This window comes from Alligator mississippiensis, chromosome 8, assembly GCF_030867095.1.
Source record: "Alligator mississippiensis isolate rAllMis1 chromosome 8, rAllMis1, whole genome shotgun sequence".
Taxonomy (NCBI): domain Eukaryota; kingdom Metazoa; phylum Chordata; order Crocodylia; family Alligatoridae; genus Alligator; species Alligator mississippiensis.
Genome location: NC_081831.1, coordinates 6,086,258 through 6,104,190, shown reverse-complemented (window position 1 = coordinate 6,104,190; position 17,933 = coordinate 6,086,258). Strand labels below are relative to the sequence as shown.

The window sequence follows — 17,933 nt, the reverse complement described above, 5'->3', positions numbered from 1 at the left end:
GTGCAGGGGTTTTCCATTTGCCATGGAAAAATACGGTAAAACCCGGATTTTTTAATTTTAAGGAGAAAAACCTGGACTTTCTCATTTTTAAGGAGAAAAACCCAGATTTTCCTTTAAAGGAGAAAAGCACAGGAAACAGTGGGTTTCCTCTTGCAGGCTGGCAGAGTTCCAGTCTGCAAGGGGCTGGGGGAGCAGGAGGAGGGCGATCACCAGTGGGTGCCATGTACGTGTGCACACATACACATGCAGGTAAGTTGGGGTGGGAAGGGGGGATTGAGGCCTCCATAGGGAGGGAGGAGTTGGGCAGAGCTGGGGCTGGAGGTGCTGCCAAGCCCAGGTGGTGTGAGACAGGGCTGCGGGCAGCTCATGCAGGGGTTAGGCTCCCTGCTGCTGTGCACACTCCGGAAGAGCACGTGCTCCCCAGATTTGTGTGCAGGGCATGGCAATGGGCTGTCCGGTGCAGGCTCAGGGCTCCCTGTCCTGGTGCCCTTCTCTGGGGCCTCTGTGGCCCAGTGGGCAAGACCTGGTGTGGCAGGACAGAATGGGGCTTAGCGCTGCACCAGTGCTGCGACCACAAGCCCCACACCGCCATGGTGAGGCGACCCCTGCCCACCCAGCAGCAGCAGAGGTGGTGGTGCAAAGTTGTGCACTGCTGCCAGGTGGGGAGGGGGCACCTTGCAATGGCAGCACGAAGCTCCCACTGGTGGCAACAAACTTGCCTGCCCGGCCCCACTCTGCCCTGCTGCACCGGGTCTCACCCGCTGGGCCGTGGAGACACCAGGGGGAGGGCAGCAGGGTGGGGAGCCTCAAGCCCACAGCAGGCAGCCTGCATTCCCCCCTCATGGGCTCTGCTCCAGCTGTGCCACCCATGGGGGTGGGTAAGCTGGCTCCACTACAGCAGCTGCCACCACCTCCTCCCAGCAACAGCTGGGGCTCAGGCACTGCTGCAGGGGGGCAAGGGGCTGCAGACCTGGGTCCCTGGCCCTGTAGCCCTGGCAGCTGGCAGCCCCCTCTGACAGGGCTTTGGGGGGCTGTGGGTGGGAAATGAGGGGTATCAACAGGGTTGGGGGGCTGTGGCTTGGGAGTCAGGGGCCTGGACCTGTATCCTTGTGAGCAAAGGCAGCAGGGGGAAAACCCAAAGTCAAATGCCAAAATTTTTAAGTATTTAGAATTTATTTTATTATAGTGATTGAGGCACATTTAGGCTTCCAAACTGCTTTAAAATGGTAAATATATCAATAAAACATGGTGTTCAACTGATACCTATATATACACACACACACACACACATACATACATACACACATAGTGGTGTTTCATTTTAATTATGGATTCTGGATTTTTTAATCACAAAAGTTGTGAGGTTTTAAAAAAAAAATCGGAGAATTTGCAATTTCTAAACAGAGAAAACCAGGATCCCTGTGTCATTGAAGTCCAGTGTCAAAGAGGCTATGGGAATCTTGCAATTGTTTCTAATATTATGCATGGAGGTTATATAAAGAAAAATGTGGATGTCTCGGTGCTTGCACTATTACTGAGCCAAGTTTGGACTTGACCAGAGCTGATTACAGCTCCCCCATCAGGGAAAGGTTGCTAACTTTGGCCTCTGTGCATTAAATTTATGCCTTGATTAACATGTTAATTGAGGCATAAACAGCTAGGGTGCTATATGTGCAGCCAATTTAAGGCACCATGAAATGGCTGGTGTATGGGATGTGTAGCATGGCAGAAGGGAGCCACTGTTGGGAGGGGGGATCAGATCCCATGCTGCCCTTCAATAAACTTGCGCCAGGGGCCTAAGAAATGGGGGCGGTTTGGAGAGCCAAAGGCACTGAAGCAAACTTGAAAGGGGAAGTAGAATTTTCCTGAGCTGAGAAAACGTATCTTTCCTTTTACCTTGACTCCATTAAAACGAGCCTGAGCACATTTCTGTACTGGATTTAGAAAACACTTCCCTTTGCTATAGAGGAGTCCAACAATGTTTCCATCACTGGTTAAGAAAACAGGTCATAAACTATGCACCTGGGTTATTGAGTAAAGAACAGAGCAATTGTAAGGGTGGTGCACAGATTAAATCAGCAATGTGCAGTGGGAAGAAGGGCCAGCTTCACTGATGGCCCTGTCAGTTCTTATTACCTGTACCTTTGGTGCAGCTGAACATGTGCTATACATTCGTCTCAGAAAAGGCTAGACGAGCATCCTAAGAATACATCCCCAATCAGAGCTGGAGTTGAAATACCACAGGTTAACAAGGCAGAAATCCAGATACTTTTTCAAATGAGCTTTCACCTGCGCAGTCGCAGCATGTTACCGCACAGTGCCTTTAGTTCCCATCACAGATCACCCAACCTACAAGTGATGCACCAGACATACCGCTGCTTTATTTCCCTAAGGAGCTACCGTTTCAGTCACAAGTCCCAACGTGGGTGACCCTCAGCGCTGGGTGACTGGGCCATCCACTTCTGCAAGGCTACAGCCCAGTGCTGCAAGCACCCGCATGCAAGGGAAGGGATCAGATGGCTGGGAAAAGAAAGCATTACTTGGAGAACTCTGTGTTTGCAATGGCAAGTGCTTCCTGGGAAGGCTATACAATATAAACACTAAACCATTACAAGAACAGTAAAGATAAACAGCACAGGACTAGCAGCTTGCTTTGCTTGGTTGCTTGCTGACCTAAGCATGACAGATATGAATCTTTTTCTTTTCCATTACAGTGTTATTTCCTCCTTAATATAAGGATATGAAAGCTAGAAATATGCCAAAGATATGGACAGACACTTAAATGCCTTTGAATTAAATGGAATGACTTTATAACAAATGCCCAGATTTATCAGCATGCTTATCTCCAAAATTATGCGGAAAAGAAGTTATCTGTATGTTATGACAAGCATGGCACTGGGCTGCCGGGGGAAGAAGAAGGGAACAATCAAAAGAAGCCCTGCGTCAATTGGTGCTTAGAGATGGAAAATTTGACAGACATAATAACACAGAGGATGTGGAAAAAGAAACCCAGGGTAGATAGGGAGAGAAGAGCCTGGCTCATGCGCAAACAGCTTTTGGTGGCAACAGAAGGATTCAAATTGAAAGGAATAAACAACAACAGTAAGGCCACGGTCACTAATTCTGAGATTTGCTTTTTAATGTGTGTAAAGAGGCCGGTAAAGCATATTGCTACTGGAGGTAGATTATAAACTCCAGATTTCTTTATTTTTGTTTTTTTTTTAATATATAGGCTCATCACAAAATGCTGCAGGAAGTTTGGAGCAGCTGGAAACTAATTACCTTGATGCTGGGGTGGCAAAAACATGGCACGTGGAGTTCTCCAACACTGTCTGTAGCAGCCTTGATGTTTAATCGGCAGGATAGCCTGCAGAGACTACAGGGCCATGCATGCAATGCGGCAGCAAGAGTCAAGCTGTAAGGTGGTGTACTGAGACTGCTGCAGGAAGTAGCCGGTAGGAAACGAGGACAGCTGCTACAAGATATCACAAGTTCCCATGCCGTGTTCTTCTGGGTGACGTACGGCCACACCCATGTCACCAGTTGCTCATAGTTTCTATTAGAGTTACTGAATTTAGAAAGATGTCCATAAAAAAGGGCTCTTCGTGGGCTGCTAAATGTCTGGAGCAGTTATTAGAGAACTACAAGTGATGGATATTCTGCGTGCATGTCCACAGGATTTCATTCGGTGTCCTCGTTTCTTATGTTTCCAATACCAGCTCTCTTTGTTTTAATATTAATTCTCTCTGTTACAGATTTTTTTTAAAATCCAACTGGATGCAAGTCAAGGCTAGCAAACAGTACAAACGGAAGCCACGAATGAAGTAAATGAGCACCCAGCTGCTGAAAAGTAACCGAGGCAGATCATGTCTGGGCAAACCACGTATTAGTTCTGGTCAATCTAGGAACCCGCAATTTGGGAACCTGATTTCTTAAACGTAGAGACCAAGTCCAACTCTCTGGCTAAAACCTCAGTGAGTATGAAAAACAACCACTCCTACCACACTAGCCCTAAAGACCATGTCGGTACAGCCGAGTTCACAGTCCTCGTTTCTAGAAGTACTGCAGCTGCCACCACAGCCCCGACAACCCTGACTGCCACAAGAAGTGTGCCTTCATGGATACATCTGAAAATCCTCTTGTGGGTTTTGCTGCCTGTACTTTTATATTTACAATCGTCATACAAACCTCACCCCACAATGGTTATTTTTCCCTTGAACCAATGAAAATCTCTCTCTACTATCTGGCTGTCAACTTCTAGGAGGTGTGTGTTGGAACGTATTTTCCACAGTGCAAATACATTTTTCCTTGAATGTACCAGAACTGTTACCCTGAAACAACTTTAACTTCAGGCGAACGAGAGAACGAAGAATCAAAACCAACAACTGATTTATTTGGTTTAAGGGGCGAAGGAAAGTTACAGGTTTGGTACAACCGAGAGTCCTGAGAGGCAAATGAATTAGCTCCTAAGTTCTTAGAACAGAGGGGTTTTGTGCGTATGACCCTATTTTATCTAACGCTTTTGGATAAATGAGGTGGCACTATAGGTTTCTTGGTAAGTGGTAAATTCCAAATGTAAGTCCTGCTTGATCGATGCTATAACCTACTGTGCAAGGGTAAATTTCTTCCAAGCTTTCTCAAAACTCAGTTGTAATAGGGGAGTAAGGACCACTCGTGTGGTGAACGCAGGTGGAGCCTTGCAGAAAAGCTGACTACTTTTGAGATGAAACAATACATTTACTAAAGGGATTATATGATGTGGAGCCTATGCTAGCAGGTGACTGATCTCCGTGACTCAGGAGGTCCCTTCTGGTCCTATGTTCCTAAAAACATTTAATGGATTTACCACCACTGGTTTAGCAGCAACGGGGCCTTCCTGGCTCTCAGCAAAGCTTAGCAGGCTCCAGGTTTTTGAACAAGTCACAGAATGTGTTTTGCGATTCATCAGCCATACTCTGACTAATTGGCAAAGAGCTGTGGCAGAGCCAGGGAACTGTTTATGCATCACTCAAATAGCTTCATCATTCATCACATTCAAAGTTTTTGATTTTTGTCTTAAAGAATAGCATGTTTGCTTATGCAAGGATTAAAACGTGTTATGCAAGACTTCAAATCAAATACAAGAGTGAATTACAGGAAAGGATCTTTTTAGTGCATTTCTTTTCAAAGCACCACTCCTTCCTCCTTTGGGCATGTGCTCCAGCACAAACCTGGCAGCTGGCTGATACGCTGGGCACGCACTGGAACGCACCGGATGAGCTTTGCAATTTTCCATTCAACGTCTCCACTTAGCAAGGTGCTCCTTGCAGGAAAACAAGTGGCAATTCCAGGAGATCAGGTCCTTATTTTTCCATTAAGCCTAATGTTCTGTTGAATATGACCAAATCTCTGCGGTCTCCTGTGTCTTGTTTGGCTCTTAATAAAGAGGGTCCTTTCTACAAAACCACCGAGATACTGGCTCCAAAATCCTCTGAATTGTATTATTTCCTTTGAATATTTCTAAGCATCCTACGAATACATGACATCCAAAAACCAAATGCGTAGGAAGGACACATCACAGAAAAAGGATTCTGCTTTTGGAAACTCCCAGGGGAATTTATGGGAGAAGACGGCAACTAGTGAAACAATCAAGTCTGTAAGAGTAATTGCCAGATTTAAGCATGAGCATTTCCAGATTAAAAGGAGGGGGAAGAGAAAGCGGCATATGGAAAATACACGCAGAGTTGGATTTTCAATTCACAACAAACAACCTCTTGCAAAATGAAAGGACTATTTTTAGCACAATGATTGATTAGCGTTGCCATAGCAATAAGAAACACTTACAAGAACAGGATAAAATGTAAGCAAGCCAAAACAAGTGCCAAAGCCTTTCAGGGACAGTCAAACACATATGGCATTTTACAGGCAGTTTTAGGAGAGGGCTGTAAAAAATATTCTTTACGTAGAGATAACATCTAAGGTGGATGAAGGGTTTACAGCACTTTGCAATAACTATGCTGGGCATAAAGCCAAGGAAAAGGGTTCCTTGCCCTCAGTAACCTGTTCTGGATACAAAGAAGCTGTTCAACTAGCCAAAGTGAAGGGCATTTTAGCTGTTTTCATTGCCCATTGGGGTCCTCCCCTCCTGAAGACAACCCAAAGCACTGCTAGAGACTTCCCCAGCACGTGCCGCCTCTCCATATTCCTCTAACATTAATCCTCAGTCTTTGGGACCTAGTTTTAGACTGTCAAAGTTAATCCTGGTCTTTGCTAGAGCATCAGGGCCATACCTCTTAAACCTTTACGTAACTGGAGAAGCTGCCTTTTCTTGCTTACTCATTGCCCACTGCTTTTCAGCCTTTGGGCTTTCTTCTACGGTCATACACACGTTCGTTTGGCAACACAGCTAGGACCAGCTCCTGCTCTCGACCCCGCCATAAACACTTTCAACATAACAATATCCTCCGGGAAAGAGAGGTCTTGGCCTCGTAGACAAGGTAATTGGTCAAGGCTGGCCCCACTCAACATAATTTCCCTGTCTGTGAAGTGCTAACTTCCGAATATCCCATCCTAGAAACTCCAAACCAGCAGGAAGGCTCTAGGTATCAATGGGCAGAGCATGGCTGATTATCATAAACATCAAAAAAACCCACCCAGAGCCCCTGATTTCTGGTTAGTGGACCCAGCAACTTTGAGGACCTCTGCAACCGTCCTTGCATCAATGAACCAGTTGGTAGCTACCATAAATGCTCTCACCATACCAATATCCCTCATCCGAGTGCACCCCAAATGACTTCTGAAAAATGTTTTCCCCAGGAAAGGAACAAAAATAATGGAGATGGGAGAGCCAAGGGAAAAACAGAGAACAGGGGGGCATTCAATACTGCATCACAGGAAGGGGGAAGTGGGAAGATGCACACAGACCCTGGCAAAGGAGGAAATGCTGAACCCAAACGCATTTTCAACATTGCATTCATTTTAATTAAGCTTAAAATTAATTTAAAAAACCCCATGCAAACTCTTGCCAGCCTGTGAAGACTTCCTGAAACCCTTTTCTCAGAGGAAAAAGGAATGAAGACATAAACAGCCCCTCTTAGAAACGTTCTACAAATAATTTATGAACTGCAGAAACCATCATAAGTGACCACTTACGGGGAAAAACCCTAACCATCAGCTCAGCTGGCTAGGAGAGATTTCCTAACCTAACCAACGCCTGTTCTCGTCTAAACTTGATTATAACATTTGTGCTTTATTTAGTATTATTTTTGTTTCAAATAATGGTATTTACAGCTTTCCAGACAGAAACGGCTTTCTCAGGCTCATTCCCACCCGTGTAAAGGAGTGACATTCTGGCTACACAAGTCAACGGGAGTTTTGCCACGGATTCTGGCAAGGCCAGGATTTCACACAAGAGTACTGTACAGGAAAACGTCTCCCGTGTAGCTGCCGGTTGCCCAGTGATTTCTTCAAGAGCTGAATTCTGGGTCCTGATGGGCTTCAAGCAGGCTCTCTGCCAACAGGGGGATTTCATTTACAAAGAGCTCTGCTTGCTGCTATCACAATCCTCTTGTATTCCTGTGGCTTCAAAATGCCTGAAACCAATACTGCTTTTAGAGGCAGACTCAGGGGGCCAAGACCACACAGCATTCAGCCATTACTGACACTGCATTAGAGACAGAGAAGCCCGGGCTATCAATAACTTCTGTCCACTCCCCACAATCTCCCTGGGTGAGAGCTCTGATTCAGAGGGAAATGACTCCGCTCACTCAGATCCCCATGCATCACACTGCATTTAATGACAGATTATAGACAGATTTAATTATAAGATTGAAAAGGCCACAAACCAATAAATGCAGTACCAACTTTCACCTTGCTTGTGCAAACCCAGTTCCCACTGCAAAGTCCTACATTTTGGGTTGTTAAAAGGTAGGTGTAATATTAGACTTGAACAATGTACCAGTTTTTGCAATTCTTTTATGTGGTCTTTTTTACTACTCAGCCTTGGCTGGAACGCAATGCTTTATAGCCTGTACATAACATTTTACACACTGCACCAGGGAGTCCTTTACTGTTGATGATGTTTTGCGTCTTTTGTGGCTGTGGCTATAAACGGATGTAATATGCCTACAATCAAGTATTTTATTTGAGTACTAAATTCTGAAACCAGAGAAGAAATCATTATACTCTGGGCCCAATCCTGCATCACCGAAGTCAATTAAAGTTTTTCAGGCCTGAAATCTAGATGGATGAAGTCATGAAGGGATTTTTAATTTATGAGTATGACAAATAACTCCCTGCTTTTCAAAACCTGTTAGCATTATTAAACATGTTCAATAAAATAGTCCTTAGTGGCCAAACAAGATTGGGACTCCATTATGCTGGGCACTGCACAAACCCAGTGTAGCAGACAATCCCGGTCCCGGAGATAACTGCTGATTAATTATAACAATATTGACATGATGGCTGATGGGCTGGGGGAAAGCGTACAACATTCCTGGAGTAATATGATAGCAACAGATGCCCCAGTACTTCCACAATTTTTCCCACAGGTGGGTTCCCATAGGAGGGCATAGATAAATGGAAAGAGAAATAAAGCGAAGAGGGTGAAGGAAACAAAGAGGGGAGAAAGCAGAAAGGGGCAGGGGGAAAAGGAACCTGCTTGGACGGCCTCGGAAGCAGGTCCTACTGGCTGGAACTTCTGCCCAGGTCCTTTCTGACCTTCTCCTCCACGCCACTCGGTCCCTGCGCCTGGAATGGGGTACGGCCCCCCCTGCACATTTCTCCATTTGACCATCTCCCCCACGATGAAGCAGATCCTGCTTTGACTGCTTCTGCATCTACCCTACTTGTTGGAGCCTCCGACTTAAACATCCTCACAAAACTTTCGTTTTCATCAGCATGTGGTTATGCTCAGCCAAAGCCAGTCCTTAGAAATTCAACACACCATGCTGTTACCCAGATCGAACCGACTGCAGAAGAACACCATCCTCCGTGGAGCGCTGTGACCCCACGTAGGCAGGCTACGCTTATGGGAGCTCAGTTTATTTCTGTGTGAATGTAGCGGGTCACACAGACGCCACTGCAGGATCAGGGTCCTATCCTGTAAGCCTTTTCTTTTTGAATCTCTATACGGTGCCTAGCTCAATTTTGGTGCTATAACAAAGTTTCCTTCTGCCTTTACACTGATTCTTGCGTATCATTTTCAGTGGGGAGTTTGCTCCCATAAAAATAGCCATCATATTACTGACTATTCTTGGCATATTGTGAACAGCACCCCGGGGGGCATGGGGAATGCACAGGACGGCTGTTCAGTATGGGCCACTTACTGCACAGCTTGGCATCAGTCAGGACGACAAGAACACGACTTTATAAATTATGATCATGAACACTGGAAAAATGAATGATTCAATCAAGTCATGAATGCTGCAAATTTTCTGTTATTTTTCAGTTAAAGAAAAGCTTAGCAGGAGTCAACTGGTGAAATCCCTATTGGGACTGGGGCCAGGCAGGTTTTGGACGGAAGAGGACGATCTAAACGACCTCCAGGCATCGTGAAACAGGCCTCCCCTGGCAGTGTGGGGGTGATGGACCAGGCCCCAGGGGTGGCTGCAACACCTGCGTGGCTCCGGCCCCCTCCAGTTCCTCAGGATACCCTGCCTTTCTTCTCACTTGCCATGCTTTGATGAAATAATTTGATTACAAAAAGGGAGGCTGCCCCAGGGTCCCCGAGTGAGCCCTCATCTATCTTTATTTAGCAGATCCCTCCAGGACCATGCTGATCTCAGTCTTGTCCCTCAGCATTTAGTCCATGTCCCCTAGCTACCTTCAGGGCTAGTCGTAGCCTCCTTCCTTCCCTGCAGCCATGCTCATGCCTCATGGATATTACCTGTTATCACTTCAGTGGGGCATGTTGCCCCCAGCACAGCATCACGCATCCTCAGACCTCCATGCCTTTGTTGGGGACTCAGTCTTCCTTTCCTCTAGCTGGCCCCCTTAGCCTAGTCCCGCTGCAACGGGCCTCAGCTTATGGACTCCAGCCCCTGGTTTGGCCCCTCTCAGGCTCTGGGCCCCCGGCCCTAGTCTCGCCCCTCTTGGGCTCTGGGACCAGCCCTCCCAGCTTCAGGCCACCGCTGTCACCTTTCCTGGCCCAGGCTTCAACCCTCCTGGCTTCTGTCTGCCTGCGTCTTGAGCCTTGACCCATGGCAGGGCTCAAAACTGTACGTGCCCCTCCGGCACCCCTCTGGCTTGTACCCCTGCCCCTGGCAGCACTCACATGCCCCACAGGCATCCTTGTCACCCCTTATAGCCACATCCAGTCCACCAGTTTAACTTGGACAAAAAAAGGGCAAGCAACCGCTTGACAAAGCCTTCCCCCCATCTCCCGTGGGCTCCCATCTCCCTGTCTCCAGGGCATTTGGTGCCTGAAGGGTCTCTTGGGCAGCTCCCCCTGGTGAGAGCTCTGTCCCCCAGTCCCCTTTCTTCCTCTCTCCCCGTGTTGGCTTTTAAGCTCCTCAGATCACGGCCCCTCTTGGGTCAGGTGAGTCTCCAGCCTGAGGACAGCTGTCCCTCTTTAATTCTAAAGAGCTGCCGCTCTGGCTGCCCTGGCAGTGCCCCTGCTGCTCAGGCAGGACTCTGCCCTACCTCCTTATTGCTGGGCAGCTAGCCCTGCAATACGTGTGTGCAACCGATGGGTCCCTGGCTGCCAGCCCATACCAAGCTGTCTTCCCCTACCTGGGGACCTCTCCTGTGCCTGCTTCTTTAAAGTCAGGGCAGGCCCTGGCTCCCTGTTACAGGAGGGAAGGGAGAAGAGTTAATGACCAGCTCTGATGTACTTGTGAAGACAAGAAAAGGGAGCTAGAGAAAGGTAAAGGAAAGGGCATGGGTGGAAGGGTTAGGATAAGAGGTGGCAAGGCTGGGGGTAATCAGACAGGAACGGGAGAAGAGGAGCAGCGTATAAAGAGCAAGATAAGGAGGGAAACAGTGACCAAGAATGGAGCGGATGGCAGGGAAGAGAGAGAGTGTAGAATAAATACGATGAAAAGGGGCAAGGAAACGACAAAGGTGGTCGGCATTAGGATTAGCATTCAGCAGGAAAAGAGATGTTTGTTTAAATCCCACACCATTTTCAGGAGCTGAACGAGTCAGCTAGCAGGCTGCCTCTAACCAGTCTGAGCCTGACACGGATGCCTCCGTCCACTCATTGATTCAGGGCCCTGTTCTCTGATATGCTGGAACAGCAGTTTGTTAAGTGAGCAGGGACAGGAGTGAGAAGAAAGGGACGGGGTAAATGAAGGCAGCGGTACGTTCTGAATCAGGGACCAGGGGGGTTCGTTCCTCTGTAACACTGTGGCAGGAGACTCAAGGAATAACTTACGTTGGTTTAAGCAATTCAGGATCGAAAATAGCTTCAGTCCCTTGTGAATCTGACAAGCTTCCCTTAGAAACACGCTAATAGAACAGCATTTTCTAACACAAGTGCTCCCATTAAATAATGTAGGAAATCCTGCCCCTCCCCAGGATTTTAGAACCAGTCAAACTCTATTATACAGATTCATTCCCCAGATTACCTAATAGCTCGTAGACGACCACAATCCCCATTTACTCTGAGATTTGGTTGCATAGGATTAGCCCTGATAGTCTCAACCAGCAGAAAACAGCTGAATTTTCACATAATAAATTCAGGAGGGCGAGGGTAGCTGTCAATCAAGACAAACATTTGAGAATCTGGGGGAAGTGATGAGGGAGGCGAGGGGGATTTGCTCACTAATTTGCATTGGTTTCAGTCTTGCAACTAATGCAGCATTGGACATAATATGTGTTCACAGAAGACACAGGAGGCATCGAAAATTCACTGCCTTTCAGGTGAGAGAGAAAAATAATGAAAATCCCCTGGGTTTTTTTGTCAAATAGTTCTCTTTCTTTGCTCAACCCTACTGTCTCTTTATGAAAATAATCATTATTTTCCTTCTGGACAAGTTAACCATGATGACAGATGATTCAGTGAAGCACATATTATATCTGTTCTCTAAACTAATCAGAAAACAGCAGGTTAGTAATGGACCTTTTTAATAGCAATCATTCTGGTGCCCTGACACATGCCAGTTGAAAGAGCTATATGTGTCTCAATCATTTGCTGTAGGGAAAATAGTGGCACTGTGATAGACCATCCCAGATCGTTGTCTCCTGCTTCCTGTTTTCTCATGAACACTTCTCCATTTAGATCCTATTCCTACCCCCACCAAAATCATCGGCACTGGAAGAGAATTCTTTTCTGATCTGTGCAGTGGCTGATTTATGCCAGTGAAATGTGCCATTTAATGACCCACCTTATCTTCAAATACAGAGTTATGAATAGAATTAGGTTAATAAAAAATGGCCAATGGTAACATGTAACCATGGTGCGGTCAAAATATCCACTGTTTTTAAATTGCAAGCTCAGCACTGAACTACACAAATATGAGCCCTGTTCATCTTAGACTGCCTAAGTGTTTGAATTTAGCATCGGTTTGTGCTTCATCCTCTGACTCAGTGGAGACTTTGCTTTAATTGTGCTTGCGTTAGTTTTTTGGAAACTTCCTCCTCCCCCATCATTTGGATATTCAAAGCTTGATTTACACTGTGCTTTTTAATCATAAAGCTGGCTTTCTCAGCCCATGGCTGAGACGAGCTATTTTGCTGACTTGCTTGTTTGGCTGGACTCCTCTCTTGCCCTCCACAACCTCAGCTTTCTTTCTGAACAGGTCAAATGGCTAATGCAGGTACAGCAGCCCAGCACCACAGAAACCATTTTCACTTGTTTTTTTCATGAGGAAAGACTGGCTTTTAATGAATTCTTTTTAAGCTAGCTGGACAACTATTTTCCTGTATAATACCATACTATTCCTGTATTTTCCATTCTTGTTTTAAGCATACTTCAGGTTTTTACAGCATTGCTCCAGACAGCTGTATTCAGGGAAATATTCCCAATGACAGTTGTCTTCAGAGTATCCAGCGAGTTCAGAGACCATCAGTTTACCTTAGACTCAGACTTCTGAGTGTATTGTGTCAACTAGTACCTGAATTCTCCCACGTGTATGCAAATCCAGGTGGAGTTTCTCAGCATGCTTCATATGTTTTAACTAATTAAAAAGCTTTATCACCATCACCGATCTTCAATCCATTGTCTCTCTTCTCCAAATCACTAATATACATTTAATAAAATAAACCCCCCTAGGATATCTGCTCTCAGCCTCTATTCATTCAGAAAGGAACTTGAACAGGTTACAGAGGCATAAGTTTCCTTACAGAAGAGCAAGATGTGCTCAAAACTAAGCAGTCGTTGGCCTATCTTTAGAATCAGTTTTCCTTTGAAGGAGATGATGTTCAATCTAATTCCCAAGATATCCTTCATAGCCTTTTATAGTCAATTTCCTATCTTCAGAAAAAGTAATCGGTTTTCAGGTGATATTACATATCTCTAGCAGTAACCGTGCACCTTCACACTTTATTTCTCTTCGAAACCTCTGATGAATACAGAGAATCAGAGAAGTTAGAAACTAGCATAAGAAATATTCCTTGCGGTATACTTCACTGTTTTCTTTGCAGTCTAGCGTTAACTGGTCTGAAGCAAAGGGGATATCACAAATCTTTTTGGAAGATTATTCTACAGTCTAGTAGCTCCATTACGAAGTTTTGGTAGATACTTACCTGAAATAGTCTCCCTTTAGTTTTAACGTCGTACCTCTAGTTGTGTCTTCTTACATCACCCTGAATAATTACTCCCCAATGCCCTGGAGATTGCTGTATTCCCATTTAGTTACTGTTTACTCAAGATTTACACTGCAGATTTCTCCATCCCCTTGATCTTTGTTGCTGTTGTGGCTTTTCCCCAAAGTCTCATTAGAGGTGTCCAAAACAGGGCTCATCATCTCTTTGGTTCAGATATGCAGATTCTGAACGCAGCATTATTTATCAGGAGTGCCCTACAATACTTCATTTCAAATCCAGAGATCATTTGCTGCCTGCTACCACCTTATGCCTTGTATTTCCAATGGCCATTCTCCAATTAAATATCATTTTTTAGGGTCTGCTTTCCCCAGATGTATTCACTCACATGTAAGGCAGGTCTTAGCAACTTAGTGCAGATGTTTTTCCAGCTGGCCCTATAACATCTTCCTTTCAACAGTTTCTATTAAGGACACGGTTTTGATTTTGCATGTAAAAGGAATTATCACCACTTTCAGGAAAGTTTGATCCAAAATTCACATGCAATTTAGCAAATATAGGCTCATCCTCATTAGAAACTCCCTTGGAGGTTTTCACCTCCATTCAAAGCCCCTACTTTGAAGATGCAAATGATTAATGATGAGTTTTTCGGAATATAAAGCATCATGCCAGTAACGGATGCCGATGCCATGTTGCACAGCATGTGTCATCTTTCTTACTTAAGACAAAGGTCTGCTCTTTGATCTGCAGAGCAAGAAGCATATCTTCAGCTGATGTAAACTGCTATAAGGCCCCTTTATGTCACTGCATCTATAGCAACATACAGCAGCTGAGGACCTGCCCTGAGATCACTGTCATCCATTGAGATCTCACTCTGTGCAAACCCACACCGAAGTCCATGGAGCTTTGCATGAAACAAGTGTGGAAGGTCCAGCAAAAGTCTGCAGGACCAACCAAGAGCAGCATTTTGCCTTTAAGTTTAACGTAAACCATTCTCCACTTCTTGTTCCTCCCACCCTCTATTCCAGGCTGGTTTAAAAAAGGCTGCACAAACACTTCAAATTCAGTTATATCAGCAAAGAAGGGATTGGGTTATCCTTGATTTGCGGGCTGAGGTTCCCCTAAGCCAGGGCACAACTTCCTTGGTTACAGAACCCTGCACCTGGAGCTTTCGCATTGAGGAGAAGACATCTCTGTCCTCAAGGTGCAATGAAAGGCTTCTCTATTCAGTCCAGGCTAGGACCATTTTAGTTTCACTTTATGCTCTTTATTTTGCCTTAGGTCTGCTACAGGGAATGGCTATTTTTTTCTGGGCACTGGGCCCAGTTCTTGTTTAATTTTGTCTGCAGATTGTAGTTTTCCCAGATGCTATACCGAGATGAGCATTTTATAAGTTAATAAAAAATAAATAAAATAAAATCTGTCTGTTGTCTCCAAGTAATAACCAAAAGCCTTGTCCTTTTTAACAGAAGGTTATTTGCTGCTGCAGCTACTGACTAGCAAAATATATATAGTCAGGTTAAAATTATAAAGAATAAGTTAAATAATTTATGGCAATCACATTAATACATTTCTAGTGTCAAATGCACCAAATATTCATGGGACTGTAAAGGAGATAACAGCTTTGGATTTTACTGTCAGATTATGCAAAGGGACCTTATTTTCAGAATTAAGGAATTAAAGAGCAAGGCAAACTCACTGTGTATTCTGGGTCCCAGATTGTCCATTGGAAAGAGAAGGCAGGGGAGAAGAAAAAAAGAAATGCAGAATAAAATAAATGATGCAAACTATTTTCAAATTATTTCAAATTATACAAATACTGTTAAAATAATATGAAAATGCACTAATAATATATAAACTCAATCAAATAATGTGTCGAATTGCATGCGAGTGTGCAATCCCACTACAGTGGCACAAGTCAGCACAGGTTTTTGTATGTAGTATCTGAACATATAAAGTTTATAGAAAAGTCTTAAAAGGGGGAGAAATAGAGTGGATAAAAAGTTTCTGTTTTTACTCATCAATTTGTACATATTAAGCTAACCATATTTTTTAGTAACAGCCAATAATGGGAAATGAAAATACAGAACAGTTAAAGAGGAATCACTAAAATACCGTAACTTCTGTCTCTATGTATGTGGCATGGAGCCTTCGAGGGAAGACAAAACTAACCACACAGTAAATGTCTAATATTTGCAGTTCTGCTTTGGTCCTCACCTGTGATTGTGTAAGGGTAATAATTCCAAGCCTTCTCTGTAACATAAAATATCCTGGGAACGACTGCTCTAGCCCAGCTAGGTAGCTTGCTGCAAAGAAAAAGAAAATCCAAGATTAGGATATTTTTAGCTGGTAAGAGCTGTAAGATACTTCTAATCAAGTTCCTAATTTGACAAGTATCAAGCAGGACCTATAACAGCTCATAGTAACTTCCAAGGTATGAATGCATGCCTTTGAATCTTCTCCTTAGACAGATATACATGAAAAGATAAGCTATTCTTCCCTAGAAAAATGAACAGTGATGACCTCTGATCTGATTTGGTTATGGCAGTGCAGGGGTGCCATGGAGTGCCATGCAATATTAAGTGTGTAAATGTGATTCAAAAACCATATCAGGTATAGGTATATCAAATAGGAATCCACAGTGTCAAAAAGCCTCTGACCTGTTGTGCGCTTTCTGAGTTCTTTGCAACAGAATGCTCTATTATTTTTCCACAGTCAAAATATAAGCGAAAGCTGAGAGCTGGTATTTTCCAAGGGATGCCTCGAGTCTAAAGAGGTTGAGAATCACTGGCTTATAATGAGGTTTCAGAACAGGCTTCAGGTATGGACTTAGGGATTCACTACCTTGATCCTGAAAGAAATGTGCAGAGGTCACAACATGCCATGCATACTTAACACAAGGCAGACAAGGTTCCTTGGGTAAATCTGGTATCTTTTATTAGACCAACTCAAATAGTTGGAAAAATTCTTTTTAGCAAACTTTTGAGCACAAACACACTTCATCAGGTTGAGGAAGCATCTGCAGATGGTCACTGCTCTTCCTGGATGGAGTGGTAAAGCAGCCAGAGGCCAGTAGTATGCAAGAAAGCCAGTCAGTGAAAATATAAATTGAGGTGGTCAGTAGGTGAGAGACAGGTGGGGGGCAGGGAAGTGGGAATGAATGTATCTGTAGTCAAAGGATGGAAGACAGGAGGTGGGGGTGGGGAATGAGAATAGCTGGTTAAAAAGTGGCGGGTTTGCCTGGGGAGTCAGATGTCAGGGAGCTTATAGTGTCATAAATCCAATGTCTATATTTAGTCCATGATTTGTTGTATCCAGTAGGTTGATGGAGTGAAGTTTGTAGGCTCGTCTGTGAAAGGTGTTTTGTAAATTCCTTTTGAGGATCAGAACTGAGAGATTGGAGAGACAGTGGTTTTCTTGTGAGAAATGTGCCTCCACAGGTAATTGGGTATACGTGTCTTTGATAGGTTTCCAGTGTGCATTCATTCTGGTGCGCAGTTGTTTGGTTTCTCCTACGTATTTTCCATCAGGGCATTTGGTGCACTGGATGAGATATATTACATTTCTGGAGGTGCAGCTGTAAGATCCAGGAATGGTGATGGCTCTGTTGTGGGGTGTAGCTGTTGTGGGAGTGGTGGGGATGTGTTGGCAGGTTTTACATTTCTTGTCCTGACATGGTCTGGATCCGTTGGGAGCATTTTGGGCCATACTTACCACAAGGGCATTCTTAGCCACAAGGAGGCAGTCTCTACCAAGAAGTAAGGAGGACGTGTAGGACGTGGACCTACTCGTTCTAATTCTGCCTATGGAGGTGCTTCTTCCATGTTCTTTACTGATGCACAAGCTTTAGTACTCCATTAACACCTGAAGGGGGATTCTTCCTGCATTAATAATATTATATAGTAATCATGTAGTTTTTATGTTAAAAGTAACTAACTATTCTTCACAGCATCTCTATCAGACCAGCCGGCACTAGCCACTGAGAGGAAGACTGAAGTTTGAGATGACACATAGGAGTACCATTCAGGGTCCTGTGCAGCGTAGCCTAGATCAGAGCACGTGCATGAAAAGGTCATCTAGCCTTCAACAGAGTCTATACTGAAGCACAGCAAATACTTTCACATCTCAATCATCCAGATGTAAATGGAGAAATCAATCAAGCACAGCTGTTTGTGACTTTGGATAATTGAGGGAATTTTCGGTAACATAAACATGTATCAGGAGAGAAACTGGATTTTTTTCATAATTGA

General features: G+C 44.5%; 1 protein-coding gene across 1 annotated transcript in view; it reads right to left on the bottom strand.

Moving 5' to 3' along the window:
* Nucleotides 1-17,933, bottom strand: part of PITPNC1 (phosphatidylinositol transfer protein cytoplasmic 1) — a 176,781-nt gene that overhangs the window by 58,599 nt on the left and 100,249 nt on the right. Inside the window, exons 5-6 of the mRNA XM_059732043.1 lie at nt 15,901-15,989; nt 15,383-15,390 (exon numbers count right to left, since the gene is read on the bottom strand). Of these exons, the coding sequence (XP_059588026.1) occupies nt 15,383-15,390; nt 15,901-15,989 (97 nt within the window). The remainder of the gene's footprint in view (nt 1-15,382; nt 15,391-15,900; nt 15,990-17,933) is intronic.